General features: G+C 41.4%; 1 protein-coding gene across 2 annotated transcripts in view; it reads left to right on the top strand.

The window, feature by feature from the left end:
* The window catches only part of btbd8 (BTB domain containing 8), a 28757-nt gene extending 13943 nt beyond the window's left edge, over window positions 1–14814 (top strand). For both annotated transcript variants that reach the window (XM_084920815.1, XM_084920816.1), the window contains exons 10-19: window positions 998–1100; window positions 1520–1702; window positions 1809–1979; window positions 4035–4164; window positions 5082–5143; window positions 5712–6255; window positions 6884–6971; window positions 8575–8699; window positions 8791–10737; window positions 13875–14814. In XM_084920815.1, the coding sequence (XP_084776941.1) occupies window positions 998–1100; window positions 1520–1702; window positions 1809–1979; window positions 4035–4164; window positions 5082–5143; window positions 5712–6255; window positions 6884–6971; window positions 8575–8699; window positions 8791–10737; window positions 13875–14374 (3853 nt within the window). In that variant the 3' untranslated portion in view covers window positions 14375–14814. The remainder of the gene's footprint in view (window positions 1–997; window positions 1101–1519; window positions 1703–1808; window positions 1980–4034; window positions 4165–5081; window positions 5144–5711; window positions 6256–6883; window positions 6972–8574; window positions 8700–8790; window positions 10738–13874) is intronic.
* The last annotated feature ends 97 nt before the right edge of the window (window positions 14815–14911 follow it).

Raw genomic sequence — 14911 nt, 5'->3', positions numbered from 1 at the left:
GTGCTTGACGCCAAGAAAACAGGAATTTGACTTGTGACTTTTTCACAAATTTATCTCATAATTTATCTTATAATTGCCAATGCATCATTCATAACTCTCATAGGAGTTAGACCTATGCACAGGATGCGTAATACCAGGGGACCTGGGATAATTTTTAATTATTGCAAACAAATATGTGATATTTGTCCCATGTTAGGCTTGTGTATTTATAATTTCAGTGTAAGTTACCAACCTCTAAATATTAATGCTGTGTGAATTGATGTCTGGGTGTCTACATTTTTTGTTCTGATTCTGTGTTTCCCATTACAGAGCCTTTCATGGCGTGTTTCAAACTACCACAGTGCTCAGTAAAGACGTTTACTTTGGCAACCAATGAAGCAATCACATGAGAGTAAATGAATTTTGCTTCAGTGGAACAATGAAGCTCAAAGAAATCTGGTGTTTTGCACCAAAACAAAACACCAGTTTTACAGCAGATATTGCATATTTTCATTCTGCTCTCGGATTTTATACACTTCACATGTGATGCGCATCTAAGTCTTTTTTTTTTTTTCAGTTTCGCATCTGATACTACTGCACACTGTGGTGTTGCACTCTGCAGTGAGTGGGCAAGAATCGTGTGAATGTAGGTCAGAGGAATCGGATGTGTTGAGGGAGGCTGTGAGCTGGCTGTGATGGGTCTTATTTGAAGTGGTGTGTGTAGATGTAAGTTGTGGGGAGGAGGGGCTGCCCTTACCCCGTTGTGTCTATTGAGTCTGATGAGTCACGCGACTGGGATGGTGAACCGAACAGTGCTGTTCTCTGCAGCAGTGTATTACCAAGCCTCTCATGCTCACTCAGTCATTCATTGTTTTTTTTTTTCTTCCCTCAAGCAACACGCTGCTGGCTGATACTCAGAGCCTCAGGGTTACGGTGCAGAGAAATTATTTAGGAATAAGTGATAGAATTGCTGAAATGAAAATTAGCCATCCTATTAATCTCTAATATGTCATTTTAGGTGGGTTGCAGAGCATTTTGTGAAAGTCTGGTGTGAGAGGAACTTCTCCCTGTTGCCACCTGAACTCCACAGAGCCTGCCTAACAGCTGTAACTGAAACAATGGTAAGTCTGTCCCTGCCAGAGTCTGCAGCTGTAATTATTCATATAATAGATGGTCATAAAGTATCATCAAGCAGTGTTGTTTGGGGGTTTTTTCACAGGAAGGAAATTTGAACATGACCTTTATTAAATTCTTGGTTATTAATGGGTGGGTGATTGAAGAATATGATGCAGACAGATGGGGAGTGAGCCAGCCTTTTTATTGATAATTGAGTCGTAGCCTGTCTTACATCACTGGGGGGAATATATTGCTCATGCTTGCCAAGTACTGGGATTCTGTGCTGGCCAAGAGTGGTTGCACAATGCGGGGGGATCCCTCAATTGATCAATAGGTCCTGGGCAGGAGTAAAAGAGCTCATTCAGCTTTAATTTGTTTTGTCACGTAGCAAGAGTTTCTTTAGCTTATAGATATTTCCATGCAGACTGTGCAGAACGCCGTGACCATGCTCTGTAGAACTGAGCAGCTGATTGGCTCTCTCCCTGAAGTCAAGTGGGCCCAACAGGTGAGAAGCCTGGCCACAGAGCTGCAGGAGGAGAGCTTGCGTGTCATTGTGCAGCACTTCCCCAAAGTCACCGACACTCAGGCTTTCAAGGACCTTTGCATAGTGAGTTGGTGAAGTAGCCATCCAAATACACTTTGATTTATTATGATGGTCTGGAAATGTAACAAGAAGCAGCCCCCATATTTATCTCTGTCTGATTGCGTTACAGAGAGAAGAGTTTACCAGAGAGCCCACGCTGTTAAGGAAGCTTTGTTCAGCCATCAGGGAAGGTGTGACTGTGGATAACTGCTGTGACCTTTTCACTGCTGTGCACTCGCTTTGCGGAGATGACTTTGAGGAGGATTTTTGCATGGAGAGGCGATTGCAACAACTAGAGGAGGTGAAATGAGTCACAATTCTATTCTATTACTGTATCACATCTGTGTAGTGCAGTTCAAATGAAACTTCCTTGCTTAGTTCAGTCCATGTAGATCTGTAACATTAATTACAATCAAAAGTGGGTAATAGTAAGTCACCTAGACCACCTGAAAAAGCAAGCAAGCAAATTTTAGTTTGCCCAGGACATGTTACGCCAATATTTTTGTTGACAAGTTATTAAGCAAACATTATTTTACCCTCGTATTTAATAATCTGTTAAATCAGCAACATTATAGGAGGACTAAATATTCTAACATTGTGTTTTATTAATGTACGACACCACTTAACTGTTGGTTCTTAGATTTTTCGCAGCCACTTTAAGTGGTAGGTAATGGGGGAGCACATAGAAACAACCCTCATAAAAAGGCAAGGTGGAAAATGAGAGACAGACAGATGATGTTACAGGATTTTAACGTGCAACATGGATGTTGCATGTAGCCTGTGTCAGCAAAAACTTATACAAACATACTTTACCACTTTCTGTACAATCAGCTGGATGTGACCTGCAGGCAAAGCACTGCTAATGTTAGCTATGTTCAGCAAACTAACCTGTGTGGAGTGTTTCACATGCCACAAAATGTGGGTTATTGGTTAAATATTTGTTGACACATGTGAGTCATGAGTTGAAATAGTTTTCAAATATACACACAATATTTAATCTTGTCAGTGAAAATGTTCTCAGTTTTGAGAGTCTTCCTTTTTAGGAAATTAGTCGCCGGAAGCATCCTTCATATTCTCTGCTTCTGTCGGAGTGTAAATGCTTGCACACAGATGCTACCACCACATGGAGAACTACACGTGTGACAGTTTCTGCTTGGTTGAGTGTTGGTGAACTTACATGTACTCCTAGTAATCTCCTAGCATCTTTCACCAAGGACAGAAGGCTTGTAATATTCATCCTGTGCATCCAGTGTTTATTTATTTATTATAATTTGCAGTTTGTTTGGTTTTTTGTACTCACTACTCACCTTTTCTCTTTATTTTTACCCTGCACAAGAGGTGTGGGGCTACAATGAAAGTTGCATGCGAAAGTTTACACAGCCTTTTTGGATTTAAATCAAGAGGACTAATGATATTACACAAAATACAATGCAAAGACTGAAACATCTAAGATGTAAGGAGGAAAATATTCATTAAAAGCATTTGGCCTGGAATACTTTGATGTCTTTAAACGGACTCAACAGTTATTAAAATTAACCTAAGGTCTGTAGATAGAGAGCACTGATGTCTGAGCAAAGCACTGACTTTGCTTATCCTGTGCAAATGCACTGTACAAAACACACTCTTAATCCTGTGACTTTTGGACATTTGGTGAAATATTTTACAGTTGTATTTTTAATTAAAAAAAATTACAGACATGACAGATTAAACATTTCTAGAGGCCCCTTGTAATATGTTTTCTATACAAAAGGAACTAAAATGGAAAAAATGTGGATTCTAATTCTGAGTTATTGGATGAACAAGTATAGAAATAGTGGCATGCAATGTGTCACTGTTTTGTTAAAGGGACTAATAAAACCATTCAAACAGGAGCGTTAAGCTTGTGAGAGGACTTTCAGGAGAAAGTGACCTGGCTGAACATGTCAAAGCACATAACCCCTCTAAATACTGTACAGTACGGCACAATGGATTAAGCAGAGGGAGACTGTGACGTGTAACCCTCACTAATCTGCGTAGCCTGTGTATCTGCCAGAGAAGGGTATGTGTTGTGGGTAAGGCGGAAGAGGTGGAGATCGCTCCTCCCTACTTGTCCAGCCTTGTTTTTTTAGAATCAAGCGAGGAAAAAGGAGTGTCCGCATCAGCCCGTGACATCACAGATTTCTCTCAAGGGAGCCCAAGTTGATTCTGCAACAGAGACGGGGAAGGAGAGGGAGGGGGCAGATTCAGCGAGCAAAGGGAGAAGGGAGGGGGTATTTGTTGCCATGGAGAAGGGTTCTTGAAGCAGCTGCTGATTCGCTTGTGCTTTAGCGCACCCCTTCCATTCTTCTCCTCCCTCTCTCCTCTGTATTACCGCCAGCCGTTCAGGCAAGAGATTTGTGCGCTACGCGGCCGGCTCTGGACCTTCCTGCTTCAGACGTTTTACGCGGTTCGCCACACGCAGGGATGGGAGACTCTATCATCCAAACACAGAGAGAGGATACTGGCAGGTAAAGAATTTTATTCCATTTATGGGACCTATTATATCCAGGCACACAGAAGGTTCTTAATGCGGTGTGTGGATGTAAGTGGGTTTTTTTTCTTTTCTTTTTTTCACTCTCCCTAACCCAGCCTAGTGCTGAGGCAGTGGTTCTGCATCATGAGAGAGGAACCAAAGCTCCGAAGCATATGCTGTTGGCTTCTTTCTGCACTGTAACCTGGCCACTGCTAACCAATTTATTGTCTAGCCAGGGCTCTTTTCTACACATTTAAGCTATATTTTAACAGTGTTTGGCAGATGTGTGCACAGCAGTATGGTAAAGGCACCAGATACGCCATGCTTGTTTTTTAATGGGTGTGAATGAAAGGCTGGATTCCTGTTTTTTTTTGTCGGTCTGCACTGCTTTGCACGTACTAATAATACACTGCTTTCTTAGAAGTGTGTTGAAATGTACTGCATGAATAATATATTTGGCTGGTATCGGTGTGTGATTATTACTGCTACATTTCTTGCCTGTTGCAATCAGAATTCACTCTTGCATGCAAACATAACAAATGCACTTTTGGCAAATAGAGTAAATTTCACTTCGCTTTAATTTTTTAGCAATATTAGATATGAAGTATAGAAATGGCCATCCTCTGTCTGGACGAATGCTTACCAGACACAGGTGACCCCATCAGTCCACTGATTTAATGTTTGTTTCTTTAGTGGTAAACATAGGGTGTGGAAACAGGAATTTGTGAATGAACAGAATGGCTGCTTTAGCTCAGATAACGAACGGGACATCAGGACGGCGTCATTTACAGAAAAAAAAGAAAGAAAGAAAATGGTTCCACCTTTTCATCTGTGTTATGCTCAGATTTGAATATTGGCAGAATCCTGATTGGCTTATTGAAATGAACTTGATTTCATCCTTTTTTTTGACAGATGCGATTGATAAAGGGGACAGTCGAAGACTTGGAAAAAAGCCTGTATTCACTAGTTCACAGGTAATAATTTTAAATGGTTTGTTTCCTCATTTAAGGTCCTTTTTTATTTATTGTGGTTGTTATTAAGGACTCTGAGTTTTATGATTGCAAGGCTGCTTTAGCTCAGAGAAAAGTTGTGACCTGTCTGTTGCATGCCATATGTCATCATGGCTTTACCCTCACAGGAGAAGGATACCGTATGAAAAGAACAGCAGATGCGTCGATAAGATAAGCTGATTGAGGCATTTCAGATAGACATTGCCAAGAATGGTTAGGAGCAGTGGAGCTGCTAAAGATTTTTCAGGAGGTGGTTTGAAGCAGTGAGAAGAGGAATGTTCAGCTGATAGATTCTGAGTGAAAAAAGACAAAGGGATACACAATAGAATTCATAGCTTAGCTCTAACTATAGAGTGCTCAGGCGGCTGTCTAGATCTCAGTTGATAGATGGCATTGTTTCTAATGGTATGCTCTAGTGTTCCGTAGGAAACTCTAATATGATTTACTTTCTTAAGGCAGTGCTCTGTTTTGTGGCTTATTAATTCACTTCAGTAATACTGTTACATAACTAATGTGCTTTTTTTCCCTGCAGTCAAGGGCTATAAAATGCCCTTCATCTGCACCTGAGAGTCCTCCTGTTCATAGGACCCAGCGGGTGTCTGTAAACAGAAATCCTTCCTCTCGCAGTGCTGCATCAGTCATGAAGTCTGATGGACTTGGGGCAGCTAACAAACCAGGGGATGGTCAAACATCCAAGGCAAAGAATGTGAAGAAACCAGCAGACAGAGGTGTAGCAGCAAAAGCAAAGACAGCATCAGCTGGGGTGCCAGTTGTCAATGGCACGGGAGCTGCGGGAGCTAGACGTGATATAGCCAGTGCCAATGGCCCCAGAAGCTCTCCTGGGGCTAAAGAGCATGAAAAGAAGCCAAATCCAGGTGCAAGGCCTAAAACCTCTCCCACAGGCGGCACATCTGCAAGCCAAACAGCAGGAACGAAAGCTCAAAAGAGCTCAGCAGGAAAGGCTGACAACACTGCTGGCACCACCCAAGCCCAGCCCAACACTTCATCTACATCAGGCAGTGCATCTCCAGAGAACTGTGCCAGCAGCCCTCGCAATGACACCCACTCTGTTCCAGGTTCGCATTCTTTATTGACTTCTTTACATTCTGACTGACACCAATTACTGTATAGTACATCACAGCAGCCAGGCTGAAGTGTTAGTGAGTCAGCTCACTGACACTTCAGGGATAAAACTGTAGCTGAAATATGAAGGGGCCTCCAGACTAATTAGTATGATCAAAGTGGCGTTGTGGCCAGGAGGGAATTTGTGGAAGACAAGGGCAGTGTCATGTACGAATGTTGATTCATGAGGAAACAAAGTGCATGTGCCTGTCCTTGGAAACAAAACAGCAGAGGTCAAAGCCCTTTACAGCTGTCACACAGGGTGGTGTGACTGATTACTTTGAGCTTTTTTTTACTGAGTGAAGCTTTAAAGAGGTTCGGCAATCCCAAATGGTATCAGTGTTCACAGCTCAACTGGGCCTCAGCTGGTACAAATGCAGCATGTGTCCCCCCGTACTCCACCCTGAAAGCAACTGCCTGTAATGTGAGCTTAAGCGCTAAGAGCACCTACATTAGGCCACCTTTCTATTATTTCCTTCTACTCTCTTGTTTTTTTTAAATATAGTTGGAGGGATGAAATTAGTGCACTCACAAACTTCTGCTTGCAGCACTTCTGCATGTGATCCATGTTCTTTGTTTTAGGCGCAAAGCCCAAACACCAGGCCAAGGCAGTAACCAAATCCCCAATGACAAAAGCTCCTCAGAGATCAGATGCAACAAAGACTAGCAGGTGAGTTTAACTCTAGCATTGCAGCACTTAACATGTTAATATATTCAGTCAAATGCTAATGGTTACATTCACCCCTTAGATGTTCCCATTTGGGGGCTTAGTATCAAATGACATTCAAGTAAAGTTTTAATATGTTAAATGGACTGTTACTTGTATCTTTTTTCTCCTCTAACTGAGCACTCAAAGCACTTTTTACTCACTCACTCAATCATGGTCAAACAATCATGCAATGCTTTATTCTTTATCTTTAAGTGCATACACCAACACATGCACTGATGGAAGCATAGGGAGCAATTTGGTCCCAAGGACCCTTACATAAGATGACCCACTCCACCTCCCAAGCCACAGCCAGCTGTTCACTTCAAGGGTTTGGGAAACAGACAGTCACTTCCTTTTGTATTTTGGTTGCTAATAACTTTCTGTAAATAAGCAGCTTTAAAAGAAAAGTGTAATAGACAACACTCCTCTATAACTCAAATTTCTGTGACCAAAAAACAAACAAACAAAAAACCCACTTCTGCCACCTGCAGTACTGGAAATATGTCAGAAGGTCAAAAACAACTCAGTCACCCAAATAGAGATGTGAGAGTGCAGAGAATTTTGTGTTCATGTATATTAAACGTACATTGTAAAATAAGCACATCCAGCAGACACTCGCTCAGTCTCATTGGTTTCAAGCAGTCAGTATGTAGAAAACCAAACATGCGTGAGACCGCATGTTTAGCAATGTAAATCTAGGGCAATTAAGATGTGCACTGCAGCACGCTATTGCCTGATTTATTTCTTTTTTTTAGGTCACATGTGGCTGTCAGGAGGATAAAAGCAACTGTGTAGTGTGTTCTGACAAGCCTGTTATGGGTCTTTCAAAGGTGTTAAAAATATCTGTTTCACAGTCAGCATCACCTGACGTCTGCATCACAAGGGAGCACATTAATATTTCATTGGCTCCCCAGAAAGAAACCAACAAATCTTTTTTTTTTTTTTCTTCCTTAGCCTGCAAATACTTGAAAAATATCTTTGTTGCATTTTTGGGTCAGTTTTGAGTTTTCATCTGAGTGTGGTGTGGGTGGTGGATTTTGGTAAATGGTTATCGCTAAATTGTCTTTTCACATAAATTTTTGTGAGAAAACTGATCATGTTTTTTCTGTTTTTGCTGTTAGCAATCACAGCTATCGGAGGAAGCTTCTGTACACCTCTGCTGTGTAAATTCTCTCCTAATATCTCAGCTAAAAAAGACATTTTGACCTTGAGCCCACAGCATGTCTCAGACTGTAAAAATGTCCTCTGTGTTTGTGTTCCTGAAGTCTGACTTAGTTAAAAAGCCAAGAAAAACATCCTTCACAAGGACACGAAGTAACCACTAAAAGTTCCTTGGATTTATAGTCTGCTCATGTCTCAGAAGCTTGCCCTTGACCAAATTGGAGAAATAACATTGCTGCCCCCCACTGGTGTTAAATATTAATTCATGATTTGTTTTTTTTGCAGCTCTTCCTGTAAATATTTTTATGATGATATTGTCCCGGAGTGTTAATTAAATATTTGTTAAATAAAAATAATTTTCTCACGTGGTTGTTTTTATTGCTTTGTCTGCCTGTTTCATCAGTCCATCCAAAAAAACTGGTGGGAGAGAAACTAGCAAATTAAAGACTGGTCCAGAAGAGAAAGTGGCCACTGCAGTGACAGCAGCAAGAGCAGATACCAAGGGAAGGAGCACACCAGATCACCATGGTGAAGTTTTAAAATCTTCTTAATTTGTCTGTCTTTACACCATTTGCATAGTATTAATGTTCTGTCCTTTTTTTTTTTTTTTTTCTTTAAGGCTCCAAACATGGATCCTCCATAAGAAAAACGGCTTCTCCCAGGAAAGAAGATGGCAAAGATCCTTCAAAACCATCAGCAACAGATAAAACAGTCAGTGAAACTCCTAAAAAGAAGATCACAAAACCCGTTTCAGCCACTGGAGTCTCTGCGAAGTCCAGTACTAAACCAGCAAAAGCCTCCTCAGCTCCTTCCAGGCAATCCTCAGTAGCAGCTGCCAAGTCTGGATCAAAGCCAAAAAGTACTACAGAGTTCTCTACAGAGAAATCTTCACCAAAAGCTGCAAGAACCTCTAAAACCTCCGCTACAGCTGCTGCTGCCTCCAAGCAATCAGAACCTAAAGGAAAAGAGGCAGTGAATAGTAAAAAGGCAGACTGCGAAACAGAGCTGGGTCCAAACGAAGGCTCTGGAGATGCTGTTGAGCAAAAAGATGTTGCACAGTTAGTACCCTCTGCTCAGCTTGCAGCATCTAGTACGCAGCCATCAAACCAGGATGGAGAAGAGTCACGTCATCTAGAGTCAAGCCCCAAGCAGAGTCTCCAGAAGTCTCAAGTACAGCTGGAAAACACTGCTGGTGGAGGAGACAAGACCAGTGATGCACCAGCAGCTAAAAACGCCACCCGTGTCAGTTCTCCAAAAGCAGACGTTTGTAAAAAAACTGAAGGCAGCAAAGTGAAACAGCCTCAAAGCAATGCCATCCCAGCTCACATCAGCGAAGACGTTCATGAGATCAGCTCGCCAAATCCCCCAAGAGACACTCAACAGCCCGTAGATACCCCCTGCAGCGTGGGAAGCACTGAAACCCCTGTAGAGGATTCTTGGAGCGGCATCCACCATCAGGTCAGCCCAGAATCCGAGACCGGCAGCACACACACCACTTCTTCTGACGACATCAAGCCCCGCTCAGAGGACTACGATGCAGGAGGTTCACAGGATGATGATTGTTCCAACGATAGAGGCGTGTCCAAGTGCGGCACCATGCGTTGTCACGACTTCTTGGGTCGCAGCAGCAGTGACACCAGCACGCCGGAAGAATTGAAGATGTATGAAGGTGGGGCTGGGTTGAGAGTGGAGGTCCGCCTGCGTGGGAGAGAAGCGGAGACCACCAGCGAGGAAGAGGGAGTAAGGCGACGCCCTCGTTCGTGGTTGCAAAGAGATGAGGTGCCAGTGGAGGAGGAGCACTCAGAAGTTGAGGCCACTGTGACTGTAAAAAGTGTCCCTGACCACCAGCTCTTCTCTTCTGAGGAAGAGGAAGATGAGGAGGAGGAGGAAACAGAAGATGAGCGATCAGAAGTTGAAGTGATTCCAGGTCAGGGTCTGCCGCTGCCAACTGAACCCTCACCACACTTTCAGGGGATAGTCAACCTGGCTTTTGACGACGAAGGTGTGGACCAGGAGAACGAGCAACCAGACTATCAGTCATCTAACTTCCGTCGGTCAGTGTTGCTGTCTGTTGATGAGTGCGAGGAGTTGGGCTCAGAGGAGGGCGGTGTCCAAACTCCACCTCAGCAGCAAGATGTGACTCCCTGTGATGTTTTTGATAATGACTCTTCTGCTCCTCAGTTCAGTAGCGCCCCTTTCAGTGACCAACAGAACCACCAGCCACATCATGTTGAAAACACAGGTATGAAGCACAAAAAACCTGAGGAGGACCAGGAAGAAAAATCTGTATTCCTTACAGAGATCCAGGATACCACGCAGGAGGAAAATCACATCCAGGTAGACAGAGTGAAGTCCAGCTGTCCTCCCCTGGGCTCTGACACCAGAGATACGCCTCCCCAAGAACGCCCATGCCATCTGGATCTGCGTCACACTGAACAGTACAATGGAGGGATGAGCAAAAATTACTCCAATCCTTCAGAAAGCAAGAAAGCTGATTTACATCTAGACTTAAATGAGTCTCAGTTGACAGGGGACTCTCCTGTACATGCTGCACAATCTCCAGCAGGTAATGTATGATCTCCGGATCCTTCCTAGACCCCAAATCCAAACCCATCTTATCCCCCCAATCTCCATCAGTGAAGGTATATTTTATCCCCACAGGATTCATTTACTTTTACTTTAATTCCTTTACCTTACTTACTTCCAGTATATACCTTACCCCACCTTCAGAAAAAAGGATATTACAAAGTGTACTAGTTTAGTAACTAGTAACAAATAGAAGTTCAAATTCAAATAAAATCTATAGTCATAATTCTTTAATAGCTAAAAACGTTCTCTCATCTCAGCCCTCTCATGTAGCTGGTGTGAATTTGAATTTGCAACATCAATATCCTTTTACAGATGGAAATTGGTCCCATCAAAACTGTACATCTTTTAACAACTGAACTACCTTTAGTTTGAGGCATGTAGGCCCAAACTCAGTTTACTCATCAAAGAGAAAAACAGTGTACATTTCATTAAAAATGATCATAAAATTGTATTTGCCTAAAATAATCTGCCTTGTTTCTGACAAGGCTTGTGACATAGGTTTTTCAATGCACTTTTATGTACATAAAAAATAAATTTTTTTATCATTTTTTTTTTCATTTCTTTTATGCAGTGGAAGAATCTTTGGCCGTTTTGAGCCACAGATCATTTGAAATAGCTGAAGGTGCTACATAAAGCATTTTAATACCAGTTTATCGATTCATTTTCGTTCGCTTGTATGATTCCTCGCACTATAAGACTATAGTTTAGTTGATCATTTTGTTATGCCAGTAATCAAGATATTTTTCATAAATCTCACTGGCTGCTGTATGAGAACATGCTGCTACAGCACCTGTTTTCTTTCTGACACTCTATTTGTGTTTGTTTTTCTGTTGGTGTCTTCTTAGGGATAAATTGCACTGTAGCATGTAGCTTTGCTTTCCCCCCCCCCACATGGACACTTGTACTCCAATTCTAATTGTATTAAAAGCTCAAAAATGATAGAATCCAAATTATAAACCACAAAGGTTAAAATAAACATTTTGTCTTGTTTAACTAAATTACTTTCTAGCTGTATCCTTCCCGTTTTGACGGATATCAAGCAGCAACCTTCAGGGCTGAAAAATGTAGCCAGAGCGGAAGTGTTAAAAACAGTTCCTCTGATAATAACCACCTGAGGCTGACTCCAAAGTCAGACCAGATCAGCTCCACTGTTGAATTGAAAATAGTTTCTGTCTGTGTGAGTGAAATTTTAGTAATTTATTAGCCTGTTACTCAGCACTACCTAACAGGTGCAGTTTATTGATACAGCTTGCTAACCAAGCATACAAACATCAGCGGATAACTTGGCACTCCAAGTCTAAATATGTTCATCTCTTGCTCAAGAATCGATGATGAGCTTTCCAAGTGCAATGAGTCCATTAACCAGTAGGTGGCATCACAGTGGCTACATCCAGCTTTTATTAGAGTATGGTTTAGTTAGTGTAACAGCGGTTTCTGAGCTCCACTGTTCCCCTGCAGGGTTTTTTTTTTTTTTTTTTTTTTTTTAAATAAAAGTACAAGTACTTAAAAAGAGGGAGAGGATTTAGCACAACATTATAACAATGACTGCTGCACTGAACAGTAGATATCCATCTTCTGAGCAAAAACATGGCAAAGAGACGCATTAAGAAAAACTAATGCATGGCGCATTGATTCACTTTCATGGTTGTCACAATGTTGCACTTAAGTGCTTCTACGCATGGAAACACCAGACTGTAATAAAATATGTTCAATGTCTTATTACATGGAAACAGATTACCTCAAATCTTCAATAAGACTGATAATCACGTGTGAGTGAAACTGCAGCGGAGTGATGTTTTATTTTATTTTGTTGTTCATAGATGATTTTATTTTTATTTTTTTTGGTGTTAAAATGTTATATGTAGCACCTTTTCAAAATTGTAATCAGGTAAATTACTTGTTAGGGTTTTTTTCTTTTTCTTCCAAATCTTTGGAGAGTAACTACCTGACTTAAGTCCAAATATACAAACTGTTTGTACAAAGTAGATGACACCAAACTGCCACTGCTGCTCAGAAAAGATTGTTATGCTAGGAAACGTTTCCCTGGCTTTTCTGTTTCTTTTTATTTGTATTCAAGATTGTACCTCTTTCTGATTTTTGTTTACCTTTTTTTTTAAAAATTTTTGCACAGCACACATGCATGTCGTTGTTGAAATTGCTTTATCATTATCAGCACCATCCTTTATTTATGTTTTATATTTTGATTTTTCCATCATCTTCCATCATACCCAGTAGACCTGTGTCTAGACACGTAGAGGTCCATCTTTTAAGGAAAGTGTTTTGTTGTCTATACACTTCTGTTCAGTAGGTTTTGTGCCTCCTCTGTAACGTACGTACCGTGTGTCTAGAGCAGTCTTCATAGTCCTGCCATGTCTCTCTTTTTTCACTATCATATTCCTAAAAAAGAAGTCCTGCTGCACCACTTCCAAGGGTTTATCCCTATGCAACCATGAAATATTTTGTAATTATCAGTCTTTTGCCATTTTTGTAATTTGTTAAAAGTAGAGAAGACAGAGAATGTCTAAAGAAACATGGTGGTATGCCATCTTTTGTGCAACTAAGTAAAAGCATTGTTGCTCGCATTTCGGTTTCTGTGACAGTATTTAAGTCTGTTTCTTACGTCTGCCTGCACGTGAATATCAAAACATATCACTGTTACTTTCTGGCAAATGCAAAGCTCACTGGTGCTGTTAGTGCATGGCTTACTTTGTTTGAACAGGTGGATAAAGAGATGCATCCTGCAAAGCAAACCTCTGTACATTACCTTCAAAGCAACTGTTTGCCTTTTGACGTGCATATCTAAAGTGATGAGTGAGTTTTGAACTGATGAACTTGAAATTTGTGGTGATAATCATATGTGATCATCAGAATCACTGCTCGCTTACTGTGTTGTCGTCACCTGACATCACTACGGGGTTTTGTGGGGTTTGTTTGTTTGTTTTTTTGTTGTTGTGTGTTTTAAAGGGAACAGTTGCATTAAGGGTAAATTTTCTGTCATGTTTTTTTATATTTTTTTTTTAGTTTAGTTTGCAGCGATTAGTCTCTGAAATGAGTAAAAGACCTGTGCAGGAATGATTCAGTTTGTCATTGTGCAGTATTGTCAATTGTTTTTAGGGGACATTGGTTGTGACAGATTGGATCAAAGCTGCAAACATGACCGCCGACCATCCAAAGCCCTGTCCCCCATTTACGAGATGGATGTGGGGGAAGCTATTGAGCACTTTTCGGACAAGGACAGGAATGTTAAATGGCAAGCAGAGGAAGAAAAGCAAACAGGGGATGGGAATAAAAGCAGCGATTTTGCCGAGCGGGACTGGAGCCTGCTCAAGCAGCTCCTAACAGACCACGCGTCCAATTTGGGTGTCATAAACCCCGTACCTGAGGAGCTCAACCTGGCCCAGTATCTTATCAAGCAGACTCTGTCTCTGTCACGTGACTGTCTGGACTCGCAGGCTTTCCTGTCCCCAGAGAAGGAGACCTTCAAACGTTGGGCGGAGCTCATCTCACCCATGGAGGACTCCTCCACTAGCATTACTGTAACCAGCTTCTCCCCAGAAGATGCTGCTTCTCCACAGGGAGAGTGGACCATCGTGGAGCTAGAAACACATCACTGACTTCAGAGGAGAGCCCTGCCGGACAGTTGACGCCTTCTGTTTGAACTGAATGTCGTTACGTTGATTTTTGTCCTATTTTATTATAATTTAAAATATCATTTTGTCTCTGTTCTTATGACTGGTGTCTTTTGTTGGACTCTACGGAACTCTGGATTCTGTTTATTTGCATTCCTCATAGTGCCCTTATTGGGCTGTTTCTCAACACAAACAGGCTTGTTATGCATGCTGACATTTTTGTATGTTTGACTGTTTCATTGGTGTTGCTTCAGAAGCTCTAGAAAAGAATAAGGGTCAGAACTATATTTCCTTTTCAGAAATATCCTTTGTTGACAGTCTTCTAATTATAATAAGAACTGAATTTCTTAAAGAAGAATAAAATTAGCCTCATGGCTTGCATTTAGTGTCATACTGAAAATAAAAGTTTGTGTTTCTGAAAGAAATGAGCAGTGTGATTAATAACTTTGGGTCAAGTTGACTACTTTGTGCATTTTTTTTTTCAGACCACGGCTAGAAATATAAATATGCATTGGCACTTGC

Source organism: Perissodus microlepis, chromosome 23, assembly GCF_051167445.1.
Source record: "Perissodus microlepis isolate ML-2025 ecotype Zambia chromosome 23, ASM5116744v1, whole genome shotgun sequence".
NCBI lineage: Eukaryota > Metazoa > Chordata > Actinopteri > Cichliformes > Cichlidae > Perissodus > Perissodus microlepis.
This window is presented reverse-complemented; position numbering and strand designations above follow the sequence as displayed.